General features: G+C 42.5%; 1 protein-coding gene across 1 annotated transcript in view; it reads right to left on the reverse strand.

Annotated features, from left to right (window-relative positions):
* The window catches only part of LOC149985212 (uncharacterized), a 33,343-nt gene extending 19,288 nt beyond the window's left edge, over window positions 1-14,055 (reverse strand). Inside the window, exons 1-4 of the mRNA XM_090215373.1 lie at window positions 13,996-14,055; window positions 11,097-11,293; window positions 10,669-10,951; window positions 10,303-10,500 (exon numbers count right to left, since the gene is read on the reverse strand). Coding sequence (XP_090071499.1) covers window positions 10,303-10,500; window positions 10,669-10,951; window positions 11,097-11,293; window positions 13,996-14,055 — 738 coding nt within the window. The remainder of the gene's footprint in view (window positions 1-10,302; window positions 10,501-10,668; window positions 10,952-11,096; window positions 11,294-13,995) is intronic.

Consider the following 14,055-nt stretch of genomic DNA (forward strand, 5'->3'; position numbering starts at 1 on the left):
GGGATAGAAAGAAAGGCCTCCCAAACTAGAAATGTTGTCCAAGGATAGAATTGTATAGTATTTATTTGAGCTCAATCTGTTAAAGGATCCAACTTAACCAAGCATTGCTTGGGTAAGAAGTGGGGGGAGTTGGGGCGGTGTCTGGGACACCAGCTCTGAATGGATATCTGAACTTCCCACACAGAGACTCACACATCACACGTCAATCAAACACTCAAATGAAAAATCATACAATGTTTATGATAAGAGTATTAAATATCTTACTCTCAAGGCTATGTAGTAAGACAAACATAGAGGAAGTGTAAAGTGTGTGTGTGCTACACCTCCCTCTTTGGCACCATTGCCCTTTCATCAGGAAGCACTAGTCAGCCAGACCCACACTGACATTCAAAAGCAGTTCGATGAGCGGAAACACTGGCCAGTCTTTTCCTGTGACTATACTGTCATCACAGCCCACACTCAGAACATGCACTTTATTAACATCATACATGTATTTCTAGATTATCAAATACAAAACGTGTACGCAAATTCACCCCAAAATGCCAGTTTTTTTCCGGAGCATCAGTAACATGGTTATATTTAGCTCTCTAAAAATATATTAAGATGTAAATTCTATGGATTTAAAGGGAAACATTTGTTCACATGTGTACAGTAACGTGACCATTATTTTCCTGTGATTGTGAGGTCATGCTGTAACCCAAAGCCCCATCCTAAACGAGGGGTGAGATAAGTACTAACAGATCAGAATACAACAGCTTCTAATTCTCACAGTCAAGTCAATAGGTTAACATTTTCAATTTAATATTTCTAAAAAACAACTAATCCCTTTGAAAACAGCCTATGTGGCATCGATGAGTCAGGAACACTCATACTAGTGTCAAAATTGACTACAGTGTAAATAATATAATATTGGTCATGAAGTCAGTCTCATCTAAAAGGGAGTTTGGAACCTCAGTCACAATGAGTAAATGTAGGTTCGGTTTGGATAACAATTATCTCAATTATGCCCCCTTTTGCTTCCACCCACTTCGCATCCCTTCATGAAATGGGGCTCTGTTGTTTCATCGCCTCCACCACGTTCAAAGGATCACGGCCGTTTGAGACTGAAGCGCCCTATACGGATTGACCATGCAGCAGGATGCAAAGCCAATGACCCTATCATGCAAAATAGGTGGTTGGAGTTCGTTGGTCCCCAGTGGTGGTGAGTATAACTAGTTAGCCATACCATAGACTGCTGGTTATGTATCTGTTTATGTATATTTTTTATAATCATTATCACTAGGGTTGCACAAAATAATAGTCCAGAAACTAAACTTTGGTTGTCTTCCTCTCAGGCTTCCATGTCTTCTCCCTGGACCTCCTCATTGTCCACCTCTTGAACATCAGACTCTGAGGCCTCATCTTCACTGTCACTTTCCAACCTTGTTGAGGATGGCTCATTGTCAGGCTCAAAGAAAACCAAATTTGCCCGGATGGCCACCAATTCTTCAACCTTTCTATTGGTCAGGCTGTTGCGTGCTTTGGTGTGTGTGTTCCCAAACAAGGACCATTAGCGCTCTGAGGCGGCTGATGTTGGTGGGATTTGGAGGATGATGGAGGCAACAGGGGAAAGAGCCTCAGATCCACAAAGTCCCTTCCACCAGGTGGCTGATGAGATATGTTGGAACGACTGCCATATTGCATCTCCATCCCAAAGCTCTTGCTTGGAGGTGTACTTTGCCAGACTGCCAAGAACCTTGCCCTCATCCAGGCCAAGGTGGCGAGACACAGTAGTGATGACACCATAGGCCTAGTTGATCTCTGCACCAGACAGGATGTTCTTGTCAGCATACTTGGGGTGCAACATGTACGCTGTGGTGTGTATGGGCTTCAGGCAGAAGTCTTCATGCTTTTTGATGTATTTCAGAACTGCAGTTTCCTCTGCATGGAGCAACAGTGAAGTGGGCAGGGCAGTACGGATTTCTTCTCTTACATCTGCAAGCAGAGCCTGAACATCAGACAGGATGGCATTGTCTCCCTCAATCCGTGCAATGGCTACTGCAATATGTTTCAGGAGTTTCAAGCTGCTGGATCCTCTCGATGGGACTGTCCATATCGGCAGACTGTGATATGGCTATTTCTTGGAGAGACTCTTTCCCCTCCAGGAGACTGTCAAACATGATTACAACACCACCCCAACGAGTGTTGCTGGGCAGCTTCAATGTGGTGCTCTTATTCTTCTCACTTTGCTTGATGAGGTAGATCGCTTCGATAACTTGATGACCCTTCACATACCTAACCATTTCCTTGGCTCTCTTGTAGAGCGTATCCATTGTTTTCAGTGCCATGATGTCCTTGAGGAGCAGATTCAATGCATGAGCAGCACAGCCAATGGGTGTGATGTGAGGGTAGGACTCCTCCACTGTAGACCAAGCAACCTTCATGTTCGCAGCATTGTCTGTCACCTGTGAAAATATCTTCTGTGGTCCAAGGTCATTGATGACTGCCTTCAGCTCATCTGCAATGTAGGGAATGGTGTGTCTGTTGTCCCTGGTGTCTGTGCTCTTGTCGAATACTGATTGAGGGGTGGAGATCAAATCAAATCAAATTTATTTATATAGCCCTTCGTACATCAGCTGATATCTCAAAGTGCTGTACAGAAACCCAGCCTAAAACCCCAAACAGCAAGCAATGCAGGTGTAGAAGCACGGTGGCTAGGAAAAACTCCCTAGAAAGGCCAAAACCTAGGAAGAAACCTAGAGAGGAACCAGGCTATGTGGGGTGGCCAGTCCTCTTCTGGCTGTGACGGGTGGAGATTATAACAAAACATGGTCAAGATGTTCAAATGTTCATAAATGACCAGCATGGTCGAATAATAATAAGGCAGAATAGTTGAAACTGGAGCAGCAGCACAGTCAGGTGGACTGGGGACAGCAAGGAGTCATCATGTCAGGTATTCCTGGGGCATAGTCCTAGGGCTCAGGTCCTCCGAGAGAGAGAAAGAAAGAGAGAATTAGAGAGAGCATATGTGGGATGGCCAGTCCTCTTCTGGCTGTGCCGGGTGGAGATTATAACAGAACATGGCCAAGATGTTCAAATGTTCATAAATGACCAGCATGGTCGAATAATAATAAGGCAGAACAGTTGAAACTGGAGCAGCAGCACAGCCAGGTGGACTGGGGACAGCAAGGAGTCATCATGTCAGGTAGTCCTGGGGCATGGTCCTAGGGCTCAGGTCCTCCGAGAGAGAGAAAGAGAGAAGGAGAGAATTAGAGAACGCACACTTAGATTCACACAGGACACCAAATAGGACAGGAGAAGTACTCCAGATATAACAAACTGACCCTAGCCCCCCGACACATAAACTACTGCAGCATAAATACTGGAGGCTGAGACAGGAGGGGTCAGGAGACACTGTGGCCCACTCCGAGGACACCCCCGGACAGGGCCAAACAGGAAGGATATAACCCCACCCACTTTGCCAAAGCACAGCCCCCACACCACTAGAGGGATATCTTCAACCACCAACTTACCATCCTGAGACCAGGCAGAGTATAGCCCACAAAGACCTCCGCCACGGCACAACCCAAGGGGGGGGGGACAGGATGACCACATCAGTGACTCAACCCACTCAGGTGACGCACCCCCTCCAGGGACGGCATGAGAGAGCCCCAGTAAAGCCAGTGACTCAGCCCCTGTAATAGGGTTAGAGGCAGAGAATCCCAGTGGAAAGAGGGGAACCGGCCAGGCAAAGACAGCAAGGGCGGTTCGTTGCTCCAGAGCCTTTCCGTTCACCCTCCCACTCCTGGGCCAGACTACACTCAATCATATGACCCACTGAAGAGATGAGTCTTCAGTAGAGACTTAAAGGTTGAGACCGAGTTTGCGTCTCTGACATGGGTAGGCAGACCGTTCCATAAAAATTGAGCTCTATAGGAGAAAGCCCTGCCTCCAGCTGTTTGCTTAAAAATTCTAGGGACAATTAGGAGGCCTGCGTCTTGTGACCGTAGCGTACGTGTAGGTATGTACGGCAGGACCAAATCAGAGAGATAGGTAGGAGCAAGCCCATGTAATGCTTTGTAGGTTAGCAGTAAAACCTTGAAATCAGCCCTTGCTTTGACAGGAAGCCAGTGTAGAGAGGCTAGCACTGGAGTAATATGATCAAATTTTTTGGTTCTAGTCAGGATTCTAGCAGCCGTATTTAGCACTAACTGAAGTTTATTTAGTGCTTTATCCGGGTAGCCGGAAAGTAGAGCATTGCAGTAGTCTAACCTAGAAGTGACAAAAGCATGGATTAATTTTTCTGAATAATTTTTGGACAGAAAGTTTCTGATTTTTGCAATGTTACGTAGATGGAAAAAAAGCTGTCCTTGAAATGGTCTTGATATGTTCTTCAAAAGAGAGATCAGGGTCCAGAGTAACGCCGAGGTCCTTCACAGTTTTATTTGAGACGACTGTACAACCATTAAGATTAATTGTCAGATTCAACAGAAGATCTCTTTGTTTCTTGGGACCTAGAACAAGCATCTCTGTTTTGTCCGAGTTTAAAAGTAGAAAGTTTGCAGCCATCCACTTCCTTATGTCTGAAACACATTCTTATAGCAAGGGCAATTTTGGGGCTTCACCATGTTTAATTGAGATGTACAGCTGTGTGTCATCCGCATAGCAGTGAAAGTTAACATTATGTTTTCGAATAACATCCCCAAGAGGTAAAATATATAGTGAAAACAATAGTGGTCCTAAAACGGAACCTTGAGGAACACCGAAATTTACAGTTGATTTGTCAGAGGACAAACCATTCACAGAGACAAACTGATATCTTTCCGACAGATAAGATCTAAACCAGGCCAGAACTTGTCCGTGCAGACCAATTTGGGTTTCCAATCTCTCCAAAAGAATGTGGTGATTGATGGTATCAAAAGCAGCACTAAGGTCTAGGAGCACGAGGACAGATGCAGAGCCTCGGTCCGATGCCATTAAAATGTCATTTACCACCTTCACAAGTGCCGTCTCAGTGCTATGATGGGGTCTAACACCAGACTGAAGCATTTCGTATACATTGTTTGTCTTCAGGAAGGCAGTGAGTTGTTGCGCAACAGCCTTTTCTAAAATTTTTGAGAGGAATGGAAGATTCGATATAGGCCGATAGTTTTTTATATTTTCTGGGTCAAGGTTTGGCTTTTTCAAGAGAGGCTTTATTACTGCCACTTTTAGTGAGTTTGGTACACATCCGGTGGATAGAGAGCCGTTTATTATGTTCAACATAGGAGGGCCAAGCACAGGAAGCAGCTCTTTCAGTAGTTTAGTTGGAATAGGGTCCAGTATGCAGCTTGAAGGTTTAGAGGCCATGATTATTTTCATCATTGTGTCAAGAGATATAGTACTAAAACACTTGAGCGTCTCTCTTGATCCTAGGTCCTGGCAGAGTTGTGCAGACTCAGGACAACTGAGCTTTGAAGGAATACGCAGATTTAAGGAGGAGTCCATAATTTGCTTTCTAATAATCATAATCTTTTCCTCAAAGAAGTTCATGAATTTATCACTGCTAAAGTGAAAGTCATCCTCTCTTGGGGAATGCTGCTTTTTAGTTAGCTTTGCGACAGTATCAAAAAGGAATTTCGGATTGTTCTTATTTTCCTCAATTAAGTTAAGAAAAATAGGATGATCGAGCAGCAGTAAGGGCTCTTCGGTACTGCACAGTACTGTCTTTCCAAGCTAGTCGGAAGACTTCCAGTTTGGTGTGGCGCCATTTCCGTTCCAATTTTCTGGAAGCTTGCTTCAGAGCTTCAGAGATGATGTGGTTAATTATTCCTTGCCCACAAACATTCGACCACCCATCAGAGATGATTGCAATACTGTCTGCTTTCTCTATGATTTTCTTGATCTTCACTTGAACTCTGTTGAACTCTACATCCAACAAATGAGTAGATAAAGCATGTCTGGCTGGAGGGGTGTATGCTGGGTGAAGGACATTCAGCAATTTCTTCCAATAAGCTAACTTTTTTGATGAATTTAAACAAAATTGCCAAAGTTCCGGGGCTTAACTTTCCATGTAAAATTTCAGGAAAATTAACGGAACATTCCTATCACTATCATTGCTAGCATAGCTGACGTTCGCTAGCTAGCAACCCTAACTAGCTAGCTACCTACCCTAACTAGCTAGCTACCTAGCTAGCTGGCTAATGTTAGCCTACCTCAATACATTTGGCTTGGAAACACGATTTCAAAAGATTGAGAGGGGCACTGTATTATAGCTAGCTAACATTAGCATTGCTAGCTATTTTTGACGAACTTTGCTTGTCACAGTAATGGCAATATTGCTATCTCTTTTAATGTTAATTGATTACATGAAACATAATTTAAGTAAACTGCAATTATTTGTTGCTTATTTTCTACTTATTAGATGCATATAATGTCGAGCCTGATCACTGTGTTCACCATTCTATTTCACTTTACATGTTATGATATCTGAAGTGAAAAGAAAGGTGATCAGGTTGATCATAACCACTACTAATGCTAATGTAGTCAATGCTCTGTGTGTGTGTGTGACCAACCAGTATCTTTGATGAGGGGCAACGCTGCTATGCCCATCAATAGGGATCTGGCAAAGACCTCACCTCCAGCCTCGCCTCTTGCCTGCTCACCAACGGTTTTCGATGGGGAGGACAGAATTAGGTACATACACTCCTGTTGTATACAGGACACTGCACAGGAAGGTATGACCACCCTGACATGTTTTCCAAGGTAGCCCCATTACCACCAGACAACATGCCGATAGGCACAGTATCTGTATTGGCTGGGAATGACAATGAAAGGAGCACATTGTTATATTGGCAGTGTTTCTATGGTGTTATATCTATTTGTTTGTTTTATTTAACTAGGCAAGTCAGTTAAGAACATTACAATGACGGCCTGGGAACAGTACCTTGTTCAGGGGCAGAACGACAGATTTTTACCTCGTCACCTCTGTGATTCGATCTAGCAACCTTTCGGTTACTGGCCCAATGCTCTAACCGCTAGGCTACCTGCCACCCCATAAAGTGTTGTTAATTCTACATGGACATTTTACTACATTTGAAAGTTATCAAAACACTTAGTTTAGAATATCTACACAAATTCCGCAATTGCATTCTTCTCATATTACTCTGTAGGCTACTGACCTATTCAAAGCTTCCTCCGGCATCTCACCATACATCTGCCTGTAGTTCTTGAACTCAACCTGCAGGAGGTTTGTTTGTGGTGATTGAGTGGGGGGAAACAGCTGCGGTCAATGTTCTGACAGATGGGTGAGTCTTGATGGTGGCAAGGACACAACCAAGAAACACCCACATCAAACCACACCCCCAAGCCAACTCACATTTGGCTTCTGTCATGCCATGCATTTCTTGAGGAGCAAGCCAAAAAAGGTGCAGTTCTCCTCTAAGATGTAAGATTTCTGTACAGGATTTCTATATGCAGTGCTTGTGATGCAGTACATGTTATGAATTTGCAGTCAGGAACTTTTTAATATGAATTGAGCAGGAAACAGTTGAGAGGACCACTCGTAAAGACTAACCACTACAAAGGACCTATTTAATATAACACACACCCTCCTTTACTGTGGTGAGTGTCCACTCGGTAGTATTTATGACACTGGTAAGGCACCTTACCCAACAAGGGGTGAAACTCATTGGAATGCATGATTCATAGTCTTCCTGTAGTCTACATGGATGCTATGGCTTCATATGTAGCACTCAACACTTAACTCAGTATTGTACGATTTGATCACAAGATAAAGAATTTGCATTTCTTAAATAGCAGAAATCTGTCACACAAACACACACTCGTGCACACACACACATGTACTTAAGCACGCACACACACACATTCTGATTTTTCTGATTATGAGACACATTCAATTCCCTGTACCTCATTCTTGCCACTTGACAACCTCAATCAGGAAGAGAAGCATCCCTGACACAACTTTCTCTCTCCATTTCAGACCCAGTACATCTGCACCCAGCACATCTGTACTATTAAACACTTTCCCTTTCCCCATTCATAACCATCTATGTATCTCTTACGTTGCAGACAATGTAGGTTTTCCTACCAACTTTCCTTGAGACTATTTCTTGTGTTTGTTTCTAGATGTTAGTGAGACTGACTGAAGATTAGAAATGGATAAAAGAGGGCAGAGTAACTGTGTGAGAAAAGGGTTGGGCCTGAGAGACAGAGGCCACACAGAGATCAATGCAGGTTCAAAACTGTAATGGCTCAGTGTTTTTAACAAGATGGGTGAATAATTTGTAACATAATCAACTCCGCTGTTAGCAAAAAGTACTCTGCTGACCCGAGTACTTAATAGTTAAACTGGTGCACTGGGTCCCGGTCCACTAGTTCTCTAATAAGTTAGTTTTGTACCAGATTGACAAAGGTCTTTGTTTTTTTTTTTCAATTTAAGACCCATGAAAACATATGCTGTAAGTTCAGTGTTTGTGTGGGCTTTGAAAGCAATGATTCTAAATTAATTACTTTTCCCTCTATATAAAAAAAAACTGGTAAAGAAAAACAAAAACACTTTAGCCTTGGGGGGCCCAGGGCAAACACTACAGAGGGGGAGGTATAGAGTCATAAACATTCCTCCATCACGAGGTTGGCATGTCGTCAGGGGTTGATTCATACAGGACACAGCTAAGTAAAACAATCAACCACCAGTGTGTAACTGACTGTTGTCAAACGCTGGTCACCAGCTATCCACACTCCAACCATACATATTACCTCTTTGACACATACACTTAAACAGATGTTATAGCGGGTGCAGTGAAATAATTGAGTAGCCAGCTCCTTAAAAATGCAGTAGAATGTCAAACAAAAAGTCAAGAGAAAAGGAAAATAAATCCAGGAATTATCAGAATGAATCCAAATTACAGTCCAAATAATAATAATCCAAATAACAGTGTGCGCGTGTGAAGGGGATGAATGTACATGAAGATATACAGTACCAGTCAAAAGTTTGGACACACCTACTCATTCAAGGATTTTTCTTTATTTTCACTATTTTCTACATTGTAGAATAATAGTGAAGACAAGTAAAAAAAAAAAACATAAAAAAAAAATATATTAATTTGGGGGGGGATATTACATGATTCCATATGTGTTATTTCATCATTTTGATGTCTTCATTATTACAGTTTTTCTCAATTGCTAAAACACAATTTCTGAAACCTTGCTCCATTTCCTGAAAACATTAAACACAAACCTCATCTTCAAGAACTATTTACATAACCTCTGACTCCTCTCGCAAAATGAAACATTCGCCTTACCTGAACACAGGTAAAACAGTTTTACATGTGTTCAAAATCAAGCACAAAATCAAAGTGATCAAAAATATATACTCTCAAGCAGTCAGTTAACAATACACCAAAAAATAGAAAACACATTGTTCAAAACATACAATTCTCAGGGAGAAGTACATTTTTAATCTAAAGAAATATTCATATTTTTCCGTCATTGTCTTTTGATGAACGAAAACATGTTCTATCATAGTAGCTCAAAATTGATCAGAAATTACTACTCTGCTTTGCTCTTTACAATTTTGTTTTTTGTTCTTCCTCCTCCTTGTACCCCTATTTTTACAGTACTGTACCCTGCATCTCACAAACTTGTCATTTGTCTCTGTGATACTGTAATTCTTGTTCTTTGTTGATATGAACCTGAAACCAGTCAAAATCTATTGAGCAGTCAGTACTGTTAATAAATGGAAAGCACAATGTTCAGGGCCATACAATTTGTCCATTGTACAGTATACAGCCTACAATGTACTGTACTACAGTATACAAAACTAAAAGGGACAAAAATCAAAGGAGTAAACATGTGATCAATGTGCTTCTTCTTGTCTTTGGGCTGGGTCAGGCCAGAGCACTTTGTCGACATCACAAGCAATATTGTCCCTCCTGAGGCAACGAAGGAAGAAGCCTCTTGTGTGATTCCTCACCTATATCACCACAGGCTAAATACATGGCTTGCAGCAGATTTACTCTGGTGTAGGGTTGTCTATCATACACTTTCCATCTCCAAGAGGAGAAAAACTCCTCAATCAGATTCAGGAAAGGCGAGTATGGAGGGAAGTACAAGTTCATAAACTGCCCAATTGATGTTAAACCATTCCCTTACCTGAGCAGCTCGGTGAAAACTGACATTGTCCCACACTATCACATAGGTGGGAATGGGATTCTCATTTAGCTCTTGACCCTGCTGCTCTTGAACCCGCTGCTCAAATAAAATATCTCTTAGATTGACAATAAATCTTAGAAGGTGCTGGGTGTTACATGGCCCGAGTGTAACATGGTGATGTAGAACACCATGGTTGCTAATAGCAGCACAGATTGTGACATTGCCACCTCGTTGACCAGGGACTTCAACAATGGCCCGCTGTCCAATCATGTTTCGGCCTCTCCTTCTCCTCTTTGTTAGCTTGAAGCCTGCTTCATCGACAAAGATGAACTCATGGGGTCTGTCCAAGGATTCCAAGTAAAATATTGTCTGTGTAGAAATACAATATACCCTATGTAGGATTTTGTATGTCGTACAGAGACAGTACATATACTGTAGAGTACATTGTATGTACTGAAGAGTAATGTAATTCACATAGTATGTGTTAGTACTGTAGACAATCTGGATTACAGTAAATGTTTCTGAATGTACACTTACTTGCACATACTGGGCTCGCAGTTCTTTCACCCTTGGTGAGTTGTGCTCAAAAGGTACTCTGTATACTTGTTTCATTCGCATCCTGTTACGATGGAGGACACGGTCCATTGTGGAAATGCTCACACTTTCGATTCCCTGGAAGTGTGTGTTGTCTTGTATCACTCGTTCCTGGATTTCTCTGAGTCGTATTGCATTATCTTGAAGGACCATGCCAACTATAACGGCCTCTTGCTCCCGAGTGAATATAGCTGTCCTTCCACCTGCATGTGGCAGCCTTGCAATTCTACATAAAGTAGTTGTGCAGTTACAAAACATGTTCATGCAGTACAATACATACCGTGATTAACTTTACAAATGTCTATTGAAACAGCTGCATATAGTGAAGTACAGTAAATGTGCAATTACAAAAATACAGTAGTATCCTGTACCTGTTCTCTTCTCTGAATGTCCTTACTATGATGGACACAGAAAATCGTCTCAAATTGGGTTGCACTCTAAGTCCTGCTTCCCTCATTGTCAGTCCATGGACAAGAACATGGTCTATAACTGTTGCTTGAATTTCATCAGATATTTCCACTTTGTCTTCCTCTTCGTCCTCCTCTTCCTCTTTCTTGCCCTCCTCTTCCTCCTCGTCACCCACCTCGCATACGCACTTGTCCTCTCACATTGTTTCTTCTATCCATTCTCAGACTTTCTCCTTCCCACCTTCAACAACCTATTTGCTCTCTGAACTGGCGTGTATTGGTTGTGTCGCGTCATTTGAAACAGGCTAAATCAATTTTGAGTGGTTGTGTTCAATCAATGACATGTCTTCTCTATTTGTATTTGATTGTTGCCACTTGTGTTTACCAGTATGGATGACATGTGCATTAGAGTGCAGAATGTGGCCATTAACATAAACGGGGCTGTAGAAGAGCAGGTCGAGAGTTTCAAGTTCCTTGGTGACCACATCACCAACAAATTATCATCATCCAAACACACTAAGACAGTCGTGAAGAGGGCACAACAAAACCTTTCCCCCTCAGGAGACTGAAAAGATTTGGCATGGGTCCCCAGATCCTCAAAAAGTTATATAGCTGCACCATTGAGAGCATCCTGACCAGTTGCATCACCACCTGGTATGGCACCTGCTCGGCATCTGACCGCAAGGAGCTATAGAGGGTAATGCGTACGGCCCAGTACATCACTGGGCCAAGCTTCCTGCCATCCAGGAAATATATAATAGGCGGTGTCAGAGGAAAGTCCCAAAAATTGTCAGAGACTCCAGTCACCCTAGTCATAGATTGTTTTCTCTGCTACCTCACGGCAAGCGGTACCGGAGCACCAAGTCTAGGACCAAAAGGCTCCTTAACAGCGTCTAACCCCAAGTTATAAGACAGCTGAACAATTAATCAAATGGCTATTTACATTGACACCCCCTCCATTTGTTTTGTACACTGACTCGGTACCGGTACCCCCTGTATATAGCCTCGTTATTGATATATTATTGCGTTAATTTTTATTACATTTTTTACTTGAGTTTATTTGGTAAATATTTTCTTAACTCTTCTTGAACTGCACTGTTGGTTAAGGGCTTGTAAGTAAGCATTTCACGGTAAGGCCCACACTTGTTGCATTCGGCGTATGTGACAAATAAAGTTTGATTTGATTCTACAATGTAAAAAATAGTACAACTAAATAAAAACCCTGGAATGAGTAGGTGTGTCCAAATGTTTTGACTTGTACTTTACCTTGAATGATGTGCACAACAATAGAGATATTAGAGTGAGCTCCGTTGAGTATATCTAAGCACTATACAGTATATGAATGTGAAGTGACCAGTGTTCAATGTCTCTACATACATGGGACAGCAGCGAAGACGGAGAGTGTGTGTGAGTCTGTGTGTGTGAGCGGAGGTGTATGTCAGTCAAATGTATTCATAAAGCCCTTTTTACAGCAGATGTCACAAAGTGCTTACACAGAAACCCAGCTTCAAAACCCAAAGAGCAAGCAATGCAGATGTAGAAGCACAATGGCTAGGAAAAACTCCCTAGAAAGGCAGGAACCTAGGAAGAAACCTAGAGAGGAACCAGGCTTTGAGCACCTGACATGGTCCTATGTGTGTGTGCGAGAGACTACGTGTGTGTGTGGGCTTGTGTGGATGTTTTTGTGTGAGTGTATGTTTGCAAAAAAGTGTCTAAGATGCAGGTAGGGTTGTACATTTTGGAGGATATTTAGAGATGGAAACTTTCCATGGGAATATGGGAATTAACGGAAATATGTAAATTAATTAACTAATTTAAATGTAGATGTTGTTTGCATTGGATATATTTACCATACGGAGACAGAAACAAACCTTTTACCTTATCATAAATAGACAATTACAAATAATTTAATCCTTCCAATAGAAATAAAAACAATTTAGTTACGAATGTAACTTCAATTAAATTTGTTGACTCTTCACATTGGATGATTTCACTGAACAACAAAAGATAGGGAATATTGAATGATCCACAATGATCCATCCCAAAAACGTTTTCAATATACATCTGTAAAATAATAGTCCAGAAACTAAAGCTTTGGTTGTCTTCCTCTCAGGCTTCCATGTCTTCTCCCTGGACCTCCTCATTGTCCACCTCTTGAACATCAGACTCTGAGGCCTCATCTTCACTGTCACTTTCCAACCTTGAGGATGGCTCGTTGTCAGGCTCAAAAAGCCTCAAATATTCCCGGATGGCCACAAGTTTTTCAATCCTTGTGTTGGTCAGCCTGCTGCGTGCTTTGGCGTGTGTGTTCCAAAACAAGGACCAGTAGCGCTCTGAGGCGGCTGTTGTTGATGGGATTTGGAGGATGATGGAGGCAACAGGGAAAAGAACCTCAGATCCACAAAGTCCCATCCACCAGGTGGCTGATAAGGTTTGTTTGCACGACTGCCATGTTGCATCTCCATCCCAAAGCCCTTGCTTGGAAGTGTACTTCGCCAGACTGCCAAGAACCTTGCCCTCAGCCAGTCCAAGGTGGCGAGACAATAATGATGACACCATAGGCCTTGTTGATCTCTGCACCAGACAGGATGCTCTTGCCAGCATACTTGGGGTCCAACATGTACACTGCGGCGTGTATGGGCTTCAGGCAGAAGTCTTCACACTTTTTGATGTATACCAGAACTGCAGTTTCCTCTGCTTGGAGCAACAGTGAAGTGGGCAGGGCATCACAGATTTCTTGTCTTACATCTGCAAGGAGAGTCTGAACATCAGACAGGATGAAATTGTCTCCCTCAATCCGTGCAATGGCTACTGCTATATGCTTCAGGAGTTTCAAGCTGCTTACCACTCTCTCCCAAAATACATCATCCAGGAGGATCCTCTCGATGGGGCTGTCCATGTTGGCAGACTGTGATATGGCCAT

This window comes from Oncorhynchus mykiss, chromosome 2, assembly GCF_057628025.1.
Source record: "Oncorhynchus mykiss isolate SJ-2025 chromosome 2, ASM5762802v1, whole genome shotgun sequence".
NCBI classification, from domain to species: domain Eukaryota; kingdom Metazoa; phylum Chordata; class Actinopteri; order Salmoniformes; family Salmonidae; genus Oncorhynchus; species Oncorhynchus mykiss.